At 41.6% G+C, this 16,259-nt stretch overlaps 2 protein-coding genes across 2 annotated transcripts; one reads left to right on the forward strand and one right to left on the reverse strand.

Annotated features, from left to right (window-relative positions):
* Nucleotides 1-191: 191 nt before the first annotated feature.
* Nucleotides 192-9,766, forward strand: cax1 (cation/H+ exchanger protein 1). The gene is made up of 20 exons (XM_058077416.2): nucleotides 192-378; nucleotides 2,784-2,957; nucleotides 3,020-3,159; nucleotides 3,244-3,352; nucleotides 3,854-3,970; nucleotides 4,048-4,109; nucleotides 4,181-4,360; nucleotides 5,309-5,494; nucleotides 5,552-5,651; nucleotides 5,722-5,863; nucleotides 5,953-6,136; nucleotides 6,209-6,308; nucleotides 7,451-7,569; nucleotides 7,637-7,674; nucleotides 7,749-7,981; nucleotides 8,054-8,187; nucleotides 8,253-8,347; nucleotides 9,317-9,395; nucleotides 9,467-9,575; nucleotides 9,653-9,766. Exons 1-20 carry the CDS (start codon nucleotides 297-299, stop codon nucleotides 9,724-9,726), a joined length of 2,457 nt encoding a protein of 818 aa, XP_057933399.2. The 5' UTR covers nucleotides 192-296; the 3' UTR covers nucleotides 9,727-9,766.
* Nucleotides 9,767-10,515: 749 nt separating this feature from the next.
* klhdc10 (kelch domain containing 10) lies at nucleotides 10,516-15,811 on the reverse strand. Its single transcript, XM_058077417.2, has 9 exons — nucleotides 15,573-15,811; nucleotides 14,811-15,005; nucleotides 13,804-13,958; nucleotides 12,068-12,216; nucleotides 11,917-12,001; nucleotides 11,788-11,854; nucleotides 11,677-11,724; nucleotides 11,336-11,475; nucleotides 10,516-11,243 (listed from the first exon to the last, which is right to left on the reverse strand). The coding sequence occupies exons 1-9, from the start codon at nucleotides 15,661-15,663 to the stop codon at nucleotides 11,034-11,036; spliced, it is 1,140 nt and encodes a 379-aa protein (XP_057933400.2). The 5' UTR covers nucleotides 15,664-15,811; the 3' UTR covers nucleotides 10,516-11,033.
* Between the last annotated feature and the right edge of the window lie 448 nt (nucleotides 15,812-16,259).

Here is a 16,259-nt window from a genome sequence, read left to right on the forward strand (position 1 = left end):
TTTACTATTTTAAAATATCGTTTGATATTTGTAATCGAACCGAATTGGCCAGTATTTTAATAAAAATTATTTAGAAAATAAATATTTTCTTGAAACTTATGCGATATTTTTGTCAGATCATTAAACCCCTCCCCCTTTTCTTCCTCCTCCTCTTCTTCACTTCCATTTTTTTCAGTTCTGTTGTGGCGTCGTGTTGAGGTCAAGGAGGCTCCACCACCACCACCACCACCACCACCACCGTGGGAAACAAGCCACCTTATCAAATCAGTACGGATGACACCCGGGTGAAAGTGGACATGTCCCACAGAAAGTCCACGCTGCTTCCAGGAGGAGACCCGGGGGAGACCCTTAGGAGGAGATCCACTGTTGACTCCACAGGTGAGAGCACGCCGGTGACTCGTAGTTTGGTCGGTGGGCCAAAATCAATACAAACTTTATTTTTTGGCGTGTTTTGTTTCCTGTGCACACCTCCGTGTGAGTGGTGGAGTGTAATCAAGCTCACCTGTGTGCCACAACCTGGACGGAATCCTCCACGTTTGAGTCCAAACCTGCTCTCATACCCATGACAACAAACATTTAGTTTTTAGTGCTAAGTGGCTAACAATGCATCCTTTTGCATCCTTTTCTCCATACGTGGGTATGGGTGTGGGTGTGGGTGTGGGTGTGGGGGCTGTCACACATGACTCTCATGAGTTTGTGGTTCGTCACACACATCTCAATGACACAGCTACACCCCCTTTCCAACAATGGAATCCAGGGTTGGTCACTTTATATTCTTCTCCTGTCTTTAGGACCTTCTGATGCAAAAAAAATGGTGGTCAAAGATTGTCTATGTGACAGGAGTGCACTGTACTGTTTTTTCAGGACCGATTTCTACTCAAAGATTTTCTATCTTCTCTGTTTCTGAGGATTTAGACCATAAAGTATAGTCAAAGATGCTCAAAATAACAGGATGAGCAACTACTAAAAAATTGGAGTCAAAGATCCTCTATAAAAGGAGTGCTGGGATCTTTTTCGGGCTTTCCATTCAGTTCTGCTTAGCCGGGTCTGGGTCGCAGGGGTAGCGGTCCCCGGCCACCTCCTCCAGGTCCAGGTCCATGCTGGTTCCTCTCCATGTGATGGTGATCTGAGCCCCTCCCTCACCTTTTTTAGGGCTTTCTGCTGGTCAAAGATCCTTTATAAGAGAACTACTCTGTTGTTTTTAAGGACCTCCTACAGAAAAGTTAGTCAAAGATCCTCAAAATGGTGCTCAAAGTGCTCTGCTGGTTTCACATGACAGCGGAAATCTGCTGTTTTTGAGAACCTCCTACTGAGAAGTCAGTCAAATATCTTAGTAATATCAAAGATCCTTTATATGACAGGATCACTCTACTGTTTATAAGGATCTCCTGCAGAAAACCCTGTCAAAGATCCTCTATATGACAGGCGCACCGTGCTGTTTTTAAGGATCTCCTTCAGAAAACCTTGTCAAAGATCCTCTATATGACAGGAGCACTGTGCTGTTTTTAAGGAACTCCTGCAGAAAACCTTGTCAAAGATCCTCTATATGACAGGAGCACTGTGCTGTTTTTAAAGATCTGGTGCAGAAAACCTTGTCAAAGATCCTCAATATGACAGGAGCACTGTGCTGTTTTTAAAGATCTGGTGCAGAAAACCTTGTCAAAGATCCTCTATATGACAGGAGCACTGTGCTGTTTTTAAGGATCTGGTGTAGAAAACCTTGTCAAAGATCCTCTATATGACAGGAGCACTTTGCTGTTTTTAAGGATCTCCTGCAGAAAAGCTAGTCAAAGATCCTCTATATGACAGGAGCACTGTGCTGTTTTTAAAGATATGGTGCAGAAAACCTTGTCAAAGATCCTCTATATGACAGGAGCACTTTGCTGTTTTTAAGGATCTCCTGCAGAAAAGTTAGTCAAAGATCCTTTATATGACAGGATCACTGTGCTGTTTTTAAGGATCTCCTGCAGAAAAGATAGTCAAAGATCCTCTATATGACAGAAGCACCGTGCTGTTTTTAAGGATATGCTGCAGAAAACCTTGTCAAAGATTCTCTATATGACAGGAGCACTTTGCTGTTTTTAAGGATCTCCTGCAGAAAAGTTAGTCAAAGATCCTTTATATGACAGGATCACTGTGCTGTTTTTAAAGATCTCCTGCAGAAAAGCTAGTCAAAGATCCTCTATATGACAGAGGCACCGTGCTGTTTTTAAGGATATGCTGCAGGAAAACCTTGTCAAAGATTCTCTATATGAAATAATTACTCTACTGTTTTTAAGGATCTCCTGCAGAAAACCTTGTCAAAGATCCTCTATATGACAGGAGCACTGTGCTGTTTTTAAGGAACTCCTGCAGAAAACATTGTCAAAGATCCTCTATATGACAGGAGCACCGTGTTGTTTTTAAAGATCTGGTGCAGAGAACCTTGTCAAAGATCCTCTATATGACAGGAGCACTGTGCTGTTTTTAAGGATCTCCTGCAGAAAACCTTGTCAAAGATCCTCTGCGTATATGACAGGATCATTTTGCTGTTTTTAAGGATCTCCTGCAGAAAACCTTGTCAAAGATCCTGTATATGACAGGATCATTCTACTGGTTTTAAGGATGTCCTGCAGAAAACCTTGTCAAAGATCCTCTATATGACAGGATCACGCTACTGTTTTTAAGGATCTCATGCAGAAAACCTTGTCAAAGATCTTCTATATGACAGGAGCACTGTGCTGTTTCGTCCTGAGGGCCTCTCTCGGCCTCCCTTCATGTTTTGTTGTTGTTGTCATGTCCAGATGATCCCGAGCTGAATCTCCAGTTTCCACGGCAACCGCCCCAAACGGAGCGCCTCTGCACGGGGCTCCAGCATCCCGACATCGCCATCACCCCCGCAGAGACGCCCTCCCCGGACGCGTCCTCCCACCACCTGTGTCATTACACGCCCAAGTGCTTCCTGGCCGTGCACAGAGGTGAGAAACGGCGGCACGTGTTGAAATACGGACTCGATCATTGGGTTCTTTTTGCGTGCTAGCGTGCACAGGAGGCCATCGCAACTCCGCTCGCTCCACTCCGTCACGCTACGGCGAAGAAGGCTGGCATGACAGCACCTCCAAGACAACCATCAGGGCTGACAATGAGGTGGAGGCCCACAGGGAGGCCAACAACTACAAGGTCACTTATTCACATCCCACTTTGACTCCGAAACATTCCGTAACTTTTTAACGATAATAGACTTTTTTTTTTTTTTTTAAATAGTTTGGCTTCCGGAAATGGATTGGGAATGTGACGGAGAGACCCATTGAAGACCGATCAGACGTTGTTAAAGAGCTCTACTCCGACCTCAGCATCATTAAGCCCCAAGACGGTCAGTAATCATATCCAATACAAAACTCCATTGGAAAATGTGGCTTTTTTACACATACCATGGCTTAATGTTGTAGTTGTTGTTGGTAGCAGTGTAAAACTTCTCTCCATGACTCTTTGAGATGTTCCTCATATACATATATCGGCTGCCTTATTTGGTTTGTCTTATGGCTTATTTTGCACTTGCACAACTCTAAAGTAGGAAGAAGCAGACAAACTGCGCAGACATTGTATTGGAACAAATGAGCACAGCAGATATAAATTCAGTCATTTATTCATTCATTTTCTGCCGCTTATCCTCACGAGGGTGGTGTATCCAATACAAAACTCCATTGGAAAATGTGGCTTTTTTACACATACCATGGCCTAATGTTGTAGTTGTTGTTGGTAGCAGTGTAAAACTTCTCACCATGACTCTTGGAGATGTTCTTCATATATCGGCTGCCTTATTTGGTTTAATCGCTGCCTTAAGTTAAAATGCCTCATACGTCTCATGTTGCAGGTTCCGTGTTGTCATTGGGCAACATTGTTTACGTGCTTTTATTCGGATGGTGGATGTCTTTGACCTACGTCCTCATCTGTCCCGTCATGTTTCTAACCATCATCGGCGCCCCCTACGGTGCGTAGTGTCCACTCTACACCATTTTGTGTGCTTTCCGAACATCCATCCCATTTCTACTTTGTGTCCTTTTGAAGGAAAACTGTGTTTCAAGCTGGCCTGGTACTTCATTTGGCCATTTGGGAAGTCCGTCGAGAAGGTAAGATGCTCACCTTTTTATATGATTGGTGATCTTCAGGACACCTGGTGTGTTTTTTTTTTTTTTTAAAGGCCGGGGACTCAACTAGACAAACCACAATCAAGCCACCGAGATGTGAGGTAATTCCCGAAGAGAGGGATTCCGAGGACACCATCGGGGAGAAAGACTCCGGGCCTCTTCTAATGTCCTCCCCTTTGCCCGTTGAGATGCCGATGCCACAACTGCCACTTAGGAGCGGATCTAAACACTGGGTGAAGACATATTTACTTGCTATTGCATCATCATGTTGATGCCCGGTGGCGCACATGGTGGCGGTCTACCAAATGTGGTAGATGTGCTATATATATATATATATATATATATATCACTATATTGACAGTTACTGTGGTACCCGGTATGTCATTGGATGGTCATATCACCTCGTACTTCGGTATGTGACAAAAAATAAAATAAAAAACTTAAACTATATTAGGAAAGCAGGAAGTGAACAAATGTAACAGATGTTACTGATTGTAAAAGTACCAGAATATATAAAATGACTGGAAATTCAAAAAGCAGCATGAATTTTATTATTTTTATTATTATTGCAGTCGAAAATATTCATATTAGAAGTTTTATTCTATGAGGGAAAAAATGTCAAATACATAATAAAGTAAATTAAAATTAAAATAAATAAAAAATTATAAAATAAATAATAAAAAAAGCTTACATTATATTAGGAAAGCAGGAAGTGAACAAATGTAACAGTTACTGATTGTAAAAGTGCCAGAATATATATATGAATAACTGGAAATTAAAAAAGCAGCATGAATTTTATTATTTTTATTTATTATTTTATTATTATTGCAGTCAAAAATATTCATATGAAAAGTTTTATTCTATGAGGGAAAAGGTGTCAAATACATAATAAAATAAATAAAAATAAAACTAAATTAAATAAATAATAATTAAAAAAAACTTAAACTATTAGGAAAGCAGGAAGTGAACAAATGTAACAGTTACTGATTGTAAAAGTACCAGATGGAGGGGTAGGATTTAATAAGCTTTGCTTCTTCCTACTCCTTTTGGACATGTGGAACTGTGAACTGATTATGGGATGCATTCAATTGTAATCTGATGCATGTTCAAATGAAATTCAACCATTAGCATTACCATTACCAGCACACAGGAGGGGATTGACTGTTTGACTTTTGCTGCAGTGTCGTGTAAGCACCTACATCTGGCTCCTCCTGGGCTACCCGGTCCTGGTAGTGGTCCACGTCGCGGCCTGCGTCCTCTCCTGGCTGCTGGTCTTCACCATCCCAGTCTCCAAAATGAACGCCCGCACGCTGGCCGTCGTCCTCCTCATGGCACCCGAGGACGTACACATCCGCACTCTGGAAAAGGTAACCCGCGTTCATCCGAGATCCAAATATAGAACTTGAAATTATGCGGTTTTACAGACGCTTGGATGCGAGACCAGAGTCATCCTGTGCTGCTACCGCGCCGTCAACGTGTACTACTACAAATACTCGGTGCACGGCATCAACATCTTCGCCATCAGTATCCTTCCTGCGACTTTTAGCGTATAGCATTTTAGCTTTTTCATTTCCTTACATCCTTGCTTCCTCAGATCTTCTCCCTTTGGTATTAATTACTTTGATTAGCGGATACGCCGACAAGAGTCACAAGTACTTCAGCTCCGAGACCAAGTTCGCCACGGCTATCACCTCCATTATTCCTCTGTCCTACTACATCGGAATGGGAATCGCCAGGTACTTCCATGGATAGTAGATATTTATTATTACATCATTTTATGTCAAATACGTTTTATAATAAAGTTTTTTTTTTTGTGTTGTTGCAGCATCTCGGCGCAGAGTAATTTTGCGGTGGGCGCGGTGGTCAACGCCACCTTTGGCTCCATCACGGAAATGACCTTCTACATCACGGCGCTGCTGCAGGGCCAGCGCGCCGCCTCCAAGTGCTACGAGGAGATCGTCAAAGCCGCCCTCACCGGCACCCTGCTGGGGTGCATCCTCTTCATCCCCGTGAGTGGACGGACGCTCGCGACGAACAGTGCATCACGTGACCTTTTTTCTTTTTTTGTCCACTCCACACAGGGCATTTGCATGATCATTGGAGGTATTAAACATCGGGAGCAGCGATTTAACAGCCGGTCCGCTGGTGTGAGCTCAGCCTTGCTCTTCATATCCATAGGAGGTATGGACCGTACGCTAACTACTCTTCTGAGTGTGCTTTTTGGAGTGTGGCTTTGGGGAACTTTTCTCCCGAAACATGTAGTATTCCACATTGGCCACCGGGTGTCACTAATTGTTTGGCAAGACAAGCACCATTCATTCATTTTCTACCATTTTCACCGTTTTACAGTCAGTAATGATATCCAATACAATACTCCATTGGAAAATGTGGCTTTTTTACACGTACCATGGCCTAATGTTGTAGTTGTTGTTGGTAGCAGTGTAAAACCTCTCTCCATGACTTTTGGAGATGTTCTTCATATATCGGCGGCCTTATTTGGTTTGGGTAATGGCTTATTTTGCACTTGCACAACTCTAAAGTAGGAAGAAGCAGATAAACTGGACAAATGTATTGGAACAAATGAGCATTCATTCATTCATTTTCTACCGCTTATCCTCACGAGGGTGGCGGGGGGTGCTGGAGCTTTTCCCAGCTGTCTTAGAGTGAGAAAAAATAAAATAAATATAATTATTATTGGCCTAAATTAAGCATTTTCAAGCCTAAAAACGGCTCAATGAAGTACAATACAAATAAGAGGCAGAAGAAGCATTCTAATGGTGAATGTAGTATTCCACATTGCCCACCGGGTGTTACTAATTGTTTGGCGAGACAAGCACCATTCATTCATTTTCTACCGTTTTTACCGTTCTACCGTCAGTAATGATATCCAATACAAAACTCCATTGGAAAATGTGGCTTTTTTACACATACCATGGCCTAATGTTGTGGTTGTTGTTGGTAGCCGTGTAAAACTTCTCTCCATGACTCTTGGAGATGTTCTTCCTATATCGGCTGCCTTATCTGGTTTGGGTAATGGCTTATTTTGCACTTGCACAACTCTTAAGTAGGAAGAAGCAACAGAAGACAAACAACCATTCACACTCACATTCATACCTATGGACAATTTGGAGTCGCCAATTAATTAACTTAGCATGTTTTTGGAATGTGGGAGGAAACCGGAGTACCCGGAGAAAACCCACGCATGCACAGGGAGAACATGCAAACTCCACACAGAGATGGCCGAGAGTGGAATTGAACACGGGTTTCCTATCTGTGAAGCCTGTGTGCTAACCACTAACATGTTTTTTTTTTTTTAATTCTAGGTGTGTTTGCTCCCACACTCTTCTCCAAGACCTTTGGGAACATGGTGTGCGAGAGCTGCTCCAACATTCCCGGGAATACCAGCGTGTCCTTCGTATGCAGGGACTGCCACTACGACATGGTGGGCGGCCCGGTATTCCCATCATGGAAGTTGCTTCGGATTGACTGATTTTGTGTCTTGGTTGCAGAGTAAAAGTGACCCACAGTTGATTATGTCCCACATTGAGTAAGTCCTGGTCCCTTTTTTTAGAAGGATTTTTCCACGGAATTTTTCTTGGACATGATGGCGTGTGTTTCCAGGCCTCTTGTGTACACCATCTCCGTCCTGCTTCCCACCGCCTACCTGATCGGATTGGTATTCGCGCTGAAGACGCACTCGCACATCTACGACATCCACATCAGCGACGTCCAAGGGGGCCACCCCAACCCCCAGTACATAGGCGGCGCTAGCGAGGGCGCCGCCCCTCCTCTCCTCGCCGCCAACTCGTGCATTAATGCCAGCGTGGTTGCCACCGCCAGCCACGTCACCGCAGGTATGTTGAGGTCACATGCTAAGATTCCTCGCCACGCTCTGTTTTTTTTTTTTAACGTTCCGCATCCTGCAGGTAATCACGTGGTTCACTGGTCCCGTTGGAAGGCGCTGGCCGTGCTCATCGTCGCCACGGTGCTGATGGCGTGCTGCGCTGACCTCAGCACGGAGAACATCGCCCCCATGCTGACCCACTCGTCCATTTCTCAGGTGTTTCTTTTCAACAGCTCGACTTTTCGAATATTCAACATTCAACCTCTGTGCTTTCCCGCCAGTATTTCATCGGCGTGACGGTGTTGGCGATGGTGCCCGAGCTGCCCGAGATCGTCAACGGGATCCAGTTTGCGTTGCAGAATAACATCAGCTTGAGGTAACACCGTGTCCCCGAAGGGGGGGCAACTTACATTGTGTGAAAACTGCAACTTGTAATGCTATGAGTTAATTCTTGTATTAGGAAGAAGCAAAACTTATTAAATCCTACCCCTCCATCTGGTACTTTTACAATCAGTAACTGTTACATTTGTTCACTTCCTGCTTTCCTAATATAATTTAAGTTTTTTTTTTAAATTAAATTAAATTAAGAAAGCAGGAAGTGAACAAAAATTTAAAAGTACCAGATGGAGAGGTAGGATTTCAGTAACTGTTACAGTTGTTAACTTCCTGCTTTCATAATATAATTAAACATTTTTTTATTTTATAAAATTTTATTTTAATTTATTTATTTATTTATTTAAATTATTTATTTTATTATATATTTGACACTTCTTTCCCTCATAGAATAAAACTTTTCATATGAATATTTTTTACTGTAATAATAAAATAAATATAATTATAATAATATAATTAGAATAAAATAATAAAATTAATGCTGCTTTTTAATTTCCAGTTATTTCTACTTCTAAATTTACTCTAAATTATGAGTAAGTCATTAACTTACTCTTAATTATGACTTTATCATAATATTTGGACTTTATTCTAGTCACATTATAATTTTTCCACAATCTAATTAACAAAATAGATTGATTAGTTTTGTTTGTTTGTCATATTTAATATTTCACTATCTTACTAAGATGACTTTTTCCTCGTATTACATTGCTCTTTTTTTTCTTTTAATATTTTGATGTCATTCTTGAGATGTTACTGCTGATTTTTCCTTTTTTTGGTAATTTTTGTGTTTATTTTATTTTCTAAAAATATAATTTATTAAAAAATATTTTATCAAAAATTATTACTATATTTAATTTTATATTATATTTTATTATTATTATATTTATTTATTATTATTACTTTATTTTGGTAATCCGGTTTCTAAATGGTGCATTTTCTGCCCCTCTCCCAGTCTGGAAGTCGGAAGTTGTATTGCGGTGCAGGTGTGCATGATTCAAATCCCTCTGCTCATCCTCTTCAACGCCTTCTATGTAAGTAACCATGACTTAAGCCAATGCAGGGATGTGCTAGGGTGGCTCCAAAAGTGACTTTCTGTGGGCAGGACGTGGGATTCGTGCTGCTCTTCAGTGACATCCATCTCTGGGCGAGCATCTTCAGTGTCATCCTGGTCAACTACATCTTCATGGATGGAAAGTGCGACTACTTTCAGGGTAAGCGTATCTTTTATGCAGGAATATTTCCATTATTCATTCTTATTTTCATTATTATTATTATTTTTTTTTACTAGGCACTGCTCTGGTGGTGGTCTACCTCATCCTTTTGGCTGTTTATTTCTTTGCTCCTTCACCCCGCTCTTGTTAAATCTGCTCAATAGACACCCCAAAAAAAAGAATAAAACAATTGTGAGCTGCACAGACGCTGGGAATTTCCAGATTTATGTTGTTTTATGTTTTTTATTTTTTTATTGGTTGGGATTTACTGTCAAAAGATGCATCAATTTATAATCAAGGTGAACACCCAACACTTTATTTATTGAGTCTCGACACAATAGTCAACATATACATCGTTTCCCCAACGCTTAAAAAAAAAAACTAATTTTTTTGCAGAAAACAAAACTAAAAGCAAAAGTAAATCCATGCAGGTAAAGTGGAACACAAAAATATTATTAGCATGTTGCACTCTTATTTGATTGGACGCAAAAAATTTTATTAGACTGAACAATGTCCTATTCTTACCTCCATTGAAGTAACTACCTTTATTATTATTGTTTAAAAGGCACTGCAGTTTGTGTGTGCTACAGGCTACTAAACATTTAAAAATGAGCTATAAAGAGCACCAAATTCACAGTGATGTTTTTTTTCCTTAAAAATGCTGCCTCTATTTTTAATATAACAAATAATTACCACTGAGGGAGCAGCATTCTGCTTTTTTTTTTCATTTTTATTTTACCTTTATTTACCCAGGCAAGCAAATAAAGGTAAAAAAACAAACAAAAATAAAAACGGAATGTTTTAAATAATTACCTGTTAGGGAGCAACATTCTGTTTTTTTTAATTTTACCTTTATTTACCCAGGCAAGCAAATAAAGGTAAAAAAACAAACAAAAAAAACCCCAGAATGTTTTAAATAATTACCTGTGAGGGAGCAACATTCTGTTTTTTTTATTTTACCTTTATTTACCCAGACAAGCAAATAAAGGGAAAAAAAAACAGAATGTTTTAAATAATTACCTGCGAGTGAGCAACATTCTGTTTTTTTTTATTTTACCTTTATTTACCCAGGAAAGAAAATAAAGGTAAAAAAAACAAACAAAAAAAACAATGTTGCTCCCTCACAGGTAATTATTTATGTTATATTAATTTTTTTTTGATGTCACGTGTCAGTAAAAGTAAAGTAGTAGTCCATGTCTTATGTTTTAAAAGCTAATTATTGACAAATATAAGCGACAGGTCAGTGTGTGCAAACCGGATGAGTCTTTTCAATAATAAATACACATGCCCCCAGTCTGTAAAATATTCCTGTTTTGTTTTTTTAAAAATGTTTACAAGTCTCTCTTGTTCCATTTGGCAAAGTGATCCAGATAAGCAAAAAAAAAAAAAAAAAAAAGGCATCCCATCGTTTTTGGCTTTAAGGGTGTCCGGAATCGGGGTGGGGTCCTTTTTTTTGTCTTATTTCAAGCGCTCTATGAGTTCCTGCGTGAGGCCCAGGTTGAGCAGCTGCAGAGCGGGCAAGGCGGCCAAATGGGGGAAGGACTGGTGGAGCTTCTCCCAGCAGAGCTCCAGCAGGCTGGGTACCTCCAGCCAGATCTTGAAGAGCGATTCGGTCCTTGTGTTCTCGTGGATGTTGACCACGCCGCCATGGATGTACATACAGCCCGTCTGCGGACAGAGAGAAAAAAAAAAAAAAGGTATGTACGAGTTTTTTTTTTTTCATAATTCAATTTGGTGAATTTTTATTTGTGATCACATACCGGCGTAACGGCAGCGCAGTGGAAGTAGGCGGGCTCGGGCATAATGGCGGGCAGCCTGCTCCACTGGAACGTCTGGAGGTTGATCTTCCACAGGTCGGAGAGTATCTGCTCGCCGTTGTAGCCGCCACATATAAATACGTCTGGAATGGACGTGAAAATGGGAGGGGTTTAAAGCCGCGTGAGGGCAAGAGGCGGGGTACACCCTGGACTGGTGGCCAGCCAATCACAGGGCACACAACCATTCACACTCCTAGCTGTGAGGTCTGCGCGCTAAACACTCGACCACCGTGCAACCCGGCAGTGTCGTAGTGAGAATTAAAAACAAAAAATCGCACTCTTACCGTTTTTAATTTGCACACAACTATGGCATCTCCGAGGAGCAGGAAACCCTGTTAGAATGACAGGAAGTTAACACATGTCTGACGTAAAACATGTCCGTATGAGATACAAACCTATTTTATCGTGAGGTTTTGTTGCGATCTCCTCCCAGGAGTTGGTCTCCAGATTATATGCATGAATCTAAGACATATAAAAGTATATATAAGAATCAAATAAAGCAGCAGAACACATTGAACATCCACCTTGTGCAGAGCGTAAGATGTCCAGGAAGTCCCGCCTCCCAAGATGTAGATCCTCTGTCCGTCATGTGCTATCTCATGTCTGTACCTGTGCAAGGTTTTTGTCTCTTAAGAACAAGATTGGGTGATCAGGGAAGATGATCTGACGCCATACCGTTCCTCAGGGAGGTCATCGGGGCTGTTGTTGGGCCTCAGGTGGATCCACTCCCGGCTCGTCAGGTCCAGCCTGTGCAAGTCAGTGCTGTATATGTACCCTGTCGTCCCGCCAAAGACGTACAGAAAGCCGTTTATGATGACCATAGCCTGCACAAGGGATGATAATTACAACTTTTTGATGGACTTGCCACCTGTGCTGTGAACCTCGGGGCCCGGTGCGCCAACGGCTACCGTGCTAGCACCTAGCAAGACAGCCTCAAGTACCGAAAAGGTTGATGCAGTCCCATAGTGTCCCCACATCATGCCATGTGTCTATTTGCCTTTAGAAATGAGTAAATTAGCTAAAATGCTAACATGCTAACAGTCATCATGCTAGCACCTAGCAAGACAGCCTCAAGTACCGAAAAGGTTGATGCTGTCCCATAGTGTCCCCACATCATGCCATGTGTCTATTTGCCTTTAGAAATGAGTAAATTAGCTAAAATGCTAACATGCCAACAGTCATCATGCTAGCACCTAGCAAGAGGGCCTCAAGTTTAGAAAGTGCCAAGGTTGTCCTATAACCTTCCTACATCATGCCATGTGTGTATTTGCCTTTAGACATGAGTAAATTAGCTTAAATGCTAACATGCTAGCATTAGCATTTAGCCATATGGCCGTATGGCTGAGCTACAAGGCTGTGAAAAGTCTGTAAATTCTCGTTTTCCCTGGAATGTGGCTGTTCTAAATATAGAACAGGTGTATCTAATCTAGTGGCCCATTTTTGAACGTTTTTGGTGAATAGCGTCGCCATGGTTACACAAAACGTTCCAAAAAATAAATACAGTTAGTCCAGAACTCTGCGGCAGAGTTTTCTGCTTTTAACAGGAACCAAAAAAAGGGGGAGCACATCACCCCAATTCTGGCCTCCCTACATTGGTTGCCTGTTCGCTTTAGGATTGATTTTAAGATTTTGTTTGTTTTTAAAGCGTTGAATGGGCTGGGTGGCACGGCGGTCGAGTGGTTAGCGCGCAGACCTCACAGCTAGGAGACCAGGGTTCAATCCCACCCTCGGCCATCTCTGTGTGGAGTTTGCATGTTCTCCCCGTGCATGCGTGGGTTTTCTCCGGGTACTCCGGTTTCCTCCCACATTCCAAAAACATGCTAGGTTAATTGGCGACTCCAAATTGTCCATAGGTATGAATGTGAGTGTGAATGGTTGTTTGTCTATATGTGCCCGTGATTGGCTGGCGACCAGTCCGGGGTGTAATGAATGAATGGGCTGGCACCCAAATACATCTCAAATACCTCATCCAAATTTACTCTCCAGCGCGGTCACTGAGGTTCGAGGGCCAGCTCCAACTTGTGGTGCCTAAGACGAGACTTAAGACCAGGGGGGACCGAGCCTTTTCTGTGGTTGGGCCCCAACATCGAAAGCTTTAAGTCTCGTATTAAAAACCCACTTTTATTCTCTGGCTTTTAACTCGGAGTGAGTCGTATGGTCCTGTGTCTTTTAGTTCTTCGTTTTTATTGTAATTGTTTTTATTTTTTATACTTGTATTGCTTTGTTTCTTGTTTTTAATATTTTAATATCTATTTTATTCCTTAAATGATCTTTTAGTTTTGGATTATTACTTTTTATTTTTACTAGTCTGTGCAGCACTTTGGTAACTCTGTTTATAAAATGTGCTATATGAATAAAGTGGATTGGATTATATTATAATTACAATAAAAGCGAGTGATTCTATAACATACCTGTCCATATATTCGATTGGGTCTCTTCCCACGACAGTTAAGCAGCGACCACCGCTTGTACTTGACATTGCACACATGGACGTCGTTGCCGTTGCTCTCGCCGAAGGGGATCCCTGTGCCGCCGAACACCAGGAGATTGTTGCCGTGCAAAACAGCTGCAGAAGGAAGCAGAGTTGAACGTCCATTATGGTGGATGTGCTGTGCAGGCTGCATCATAAAGTTAGGTTAGCCTGAGGGGTCACTTCAAAACTTGGGAGCTATTTTTGGGAACATTTGGGCAGAATATTACAAAAACACAATAGCGCTATTTTTTTCTCTACTTTAGATTATGAATATTTGAATTTTTTCCTGGTAACGTAAATAGAAAGTGGTATGATCTGCCGCTGTTGCTATGAGTCCAGCAGAGGGTGCTATCTCACAAGTCAATTTACTCAACATTTTCCAGCAGAAAGATTACTTGACAAGACAGGTTTTGTTCATACAAGTCTGTATACTGTGTGCCTGTCGCGATAATATATGGCATGATAATTTGAATACTCTAAAAGTAATAAGTACTGTAATTGGAATAAAAACAATTAGACAAAAATATATACTTCCGTGAAAAAAAAACAGTAAATAACTTCGATTATTAAGTGCGGGACAATTGTGCAAAATGTGTGTAAGTGTAAACACTGCTTTGCGCCTCACTTGCAGCACTCTGTGTGCACTCACCCGCGGATCCGACCCCACCCCCTGGGATAAAGACTGAATGACTGACTCATGCATTAATTCCCACATTCCAAAAACATGCTAGGTTAATTGGAGACTCCAAATTGTCCATAGGTATGAATGTGAGTGTGAATGGTTGTTTGTCTATATGTGCCCTGTGATTGGCTGGCCACCAGTCCAGGATGTACCCCGCCTCTCGCCCGAAGAAAGCTGGGATAGGCTCCAGCACCCCCCGCGACCCTCGTGAGGAAAGGCGGTAGAAAATGAATGAATTATCATCATCATCATTATTATTATACCTGACATGGAGGCCAGCTCCATGGGCATGAAGCCCTGTGTGTGGATCTGCTGCCAGCGACCAGTGGCAAAGTGGTACCGCCAAAGCTCCCTAAACAGCGGATTGTCATAGTCCGGGTTGTAGCCCCCAAACACGTAGAGGTTGGTGTTGTCTGCAACACAGCGATGGCCACTGCGGGCGGGGGGCATCCGACGACCTGGAAACAAAATAAATCTGCCTTTACAAAGAAAGTAGTATAATAGTTGGTATTGACACTGTCATAGGTATTCATTTAATGTATTTTTGCAATACAGTATCAAAAACAGAATGCAGCAGATCCCTAAAAACAACAGCGTGACTCCTGTCATGTCCTGTTCCGGTTACCTTATTTCCCTCCAAGAAAGGTTGCTACCTGTCATAGTGTCCAGGAGTGCATTTGATTTAGACACAACATGCAGCCTGATAATGAATAATTCATTATATTAATAATAAATAATTGTGTCGAGCCCATTAAAGTTGGTCATTTAACAAAAGAACAATAACTACTAAGTCAAGTATGATCACTCTCCACAATGCTGCCTGTCAACACTTTTGAATGCAAGCTAGCAACTAAACACAAACAAGCTTAAACGTAACATTTATGAATGGCTCAATGAAAGGTACCGGTTGGTTTCTTCCTCAACGGAGGTGTTTTTTCGCTATTCAACAGTAACAACATTAATTTAAAACAAAAACAAAGAAAAGACAGCCATGGTTAGCATGCATGCTAATATCGCTGAGCTACCTGCTAGTGTCTCGCCGTGCAGCGGCCTGCCTGTCAGCCTCTCGAATTTATTCAACTGGTCCAGACTGCGAGCACCTCGGGCGTCCGTCATGTTGTCCCAGTGCTGATCCAAACCGCCAAAAAAAGAACATCACATTGAGTTAAAACAGCTGCTTCCTAAGTGATCGGCAGCCATGTCGGTCAATGATATGTCAGTGCCAGTCAGTTGTGTGATGGGTCGTTCTCGAACGAACCGGCTCTTTGAAATGCCTGAGACGGTTTTTTTTATTTTCCTCATTTTGTTAAACCCACATGATTGGTTAAAATGTGTGGTGCCGAAAGGCGAGGGCCTTGGCCAATCAGGGAACTCGTTATTGGAACGCTGCTTCGGTGGGCGGGGGCAAGTCGTTTCAAAACAAATCTGAGCCATGAATAGTCACACGTGACAGACCCACAGTCTCTTTAAAACTTAAACATAACATTTTCTGCAATAAATTACGAAAAAATGAATGCTTTTCGAGGTACTTTAAATTATTTATTAAATTAAATTCAAATTATACTTAACAACAAAGGGCCACTGTCATCAAATCTTTGACTAGCATTTCATCAGAAGTCATTGCTTTTATTACCCTGAGCTCATTTTCAAAGATTTAACTAGTAAGAATATTTTTGACGCATCTGGAATGCCAAAAATGTTCAAAATAAAAG

Source organism: Doryrhamphus excisus, linkage group LG2 (assembly GCF_037039965.1).
Source record: "Doryrhamphus excisus strain RoL-2023G ecotype Guam linkage group LG2, RoL_Dexc_Guam_v1.1, whole genome shotgun sequence".
Classification (NCBI taxonomy): Eukaryota; Metazoa; Chordata; class Actinopteri; order Syngnathiformes; family Syngnathidae; genus Doryrhamphus; species Doryrhamphus excisus.

Excerpts from the sequence above, each read along its gene's own strand:
- klhdc10 (XM_058077417.2), bottom strand. The coding sequence starts at position 15,663 with ATGACGGACGCCCGAGGTGCTCGCAGTCTGGACCAGTTGAATAAATTC. Across the intron at positions 12,217-13,803 it reads CCAATCGAATATATGGACAG|GCTATGGTCATCATAAACGG; the intron begins GTATGTTATAGA and ends TCCCTTGTGCAG. Across the intron at positions 11,855-11,916 it reads CATCTTACGCTCTGCACAAG|ATTCATGCATATAATCTGGA; the intron begins GTGGATGTTCAA and ends TATATGTCTTAG.
- cax1 (XM_058077416.2), top strand. The coding sequence starts at position 297 with ATGTCCCACAGAAAGTCCACGCTGCTTCCAGGAGGAGACCCGGGGGAG. Across the intron at positions 2,958-3,019 it reads CTTCCTGGCCGTGCACAGAG|CGTGCACAGGAGGCCATCGC; the intron begins GTGAGAAACGGC and ends TTTGCGTGCTAG. Across the intron at positions 3,353-3,853 it reads CATCATTAAGCCCCAAGACG|GTTCCGTGTTGTCATTGGGC; the intron begins GTCAGTAATCAT and ends CTCATGTTGCAG.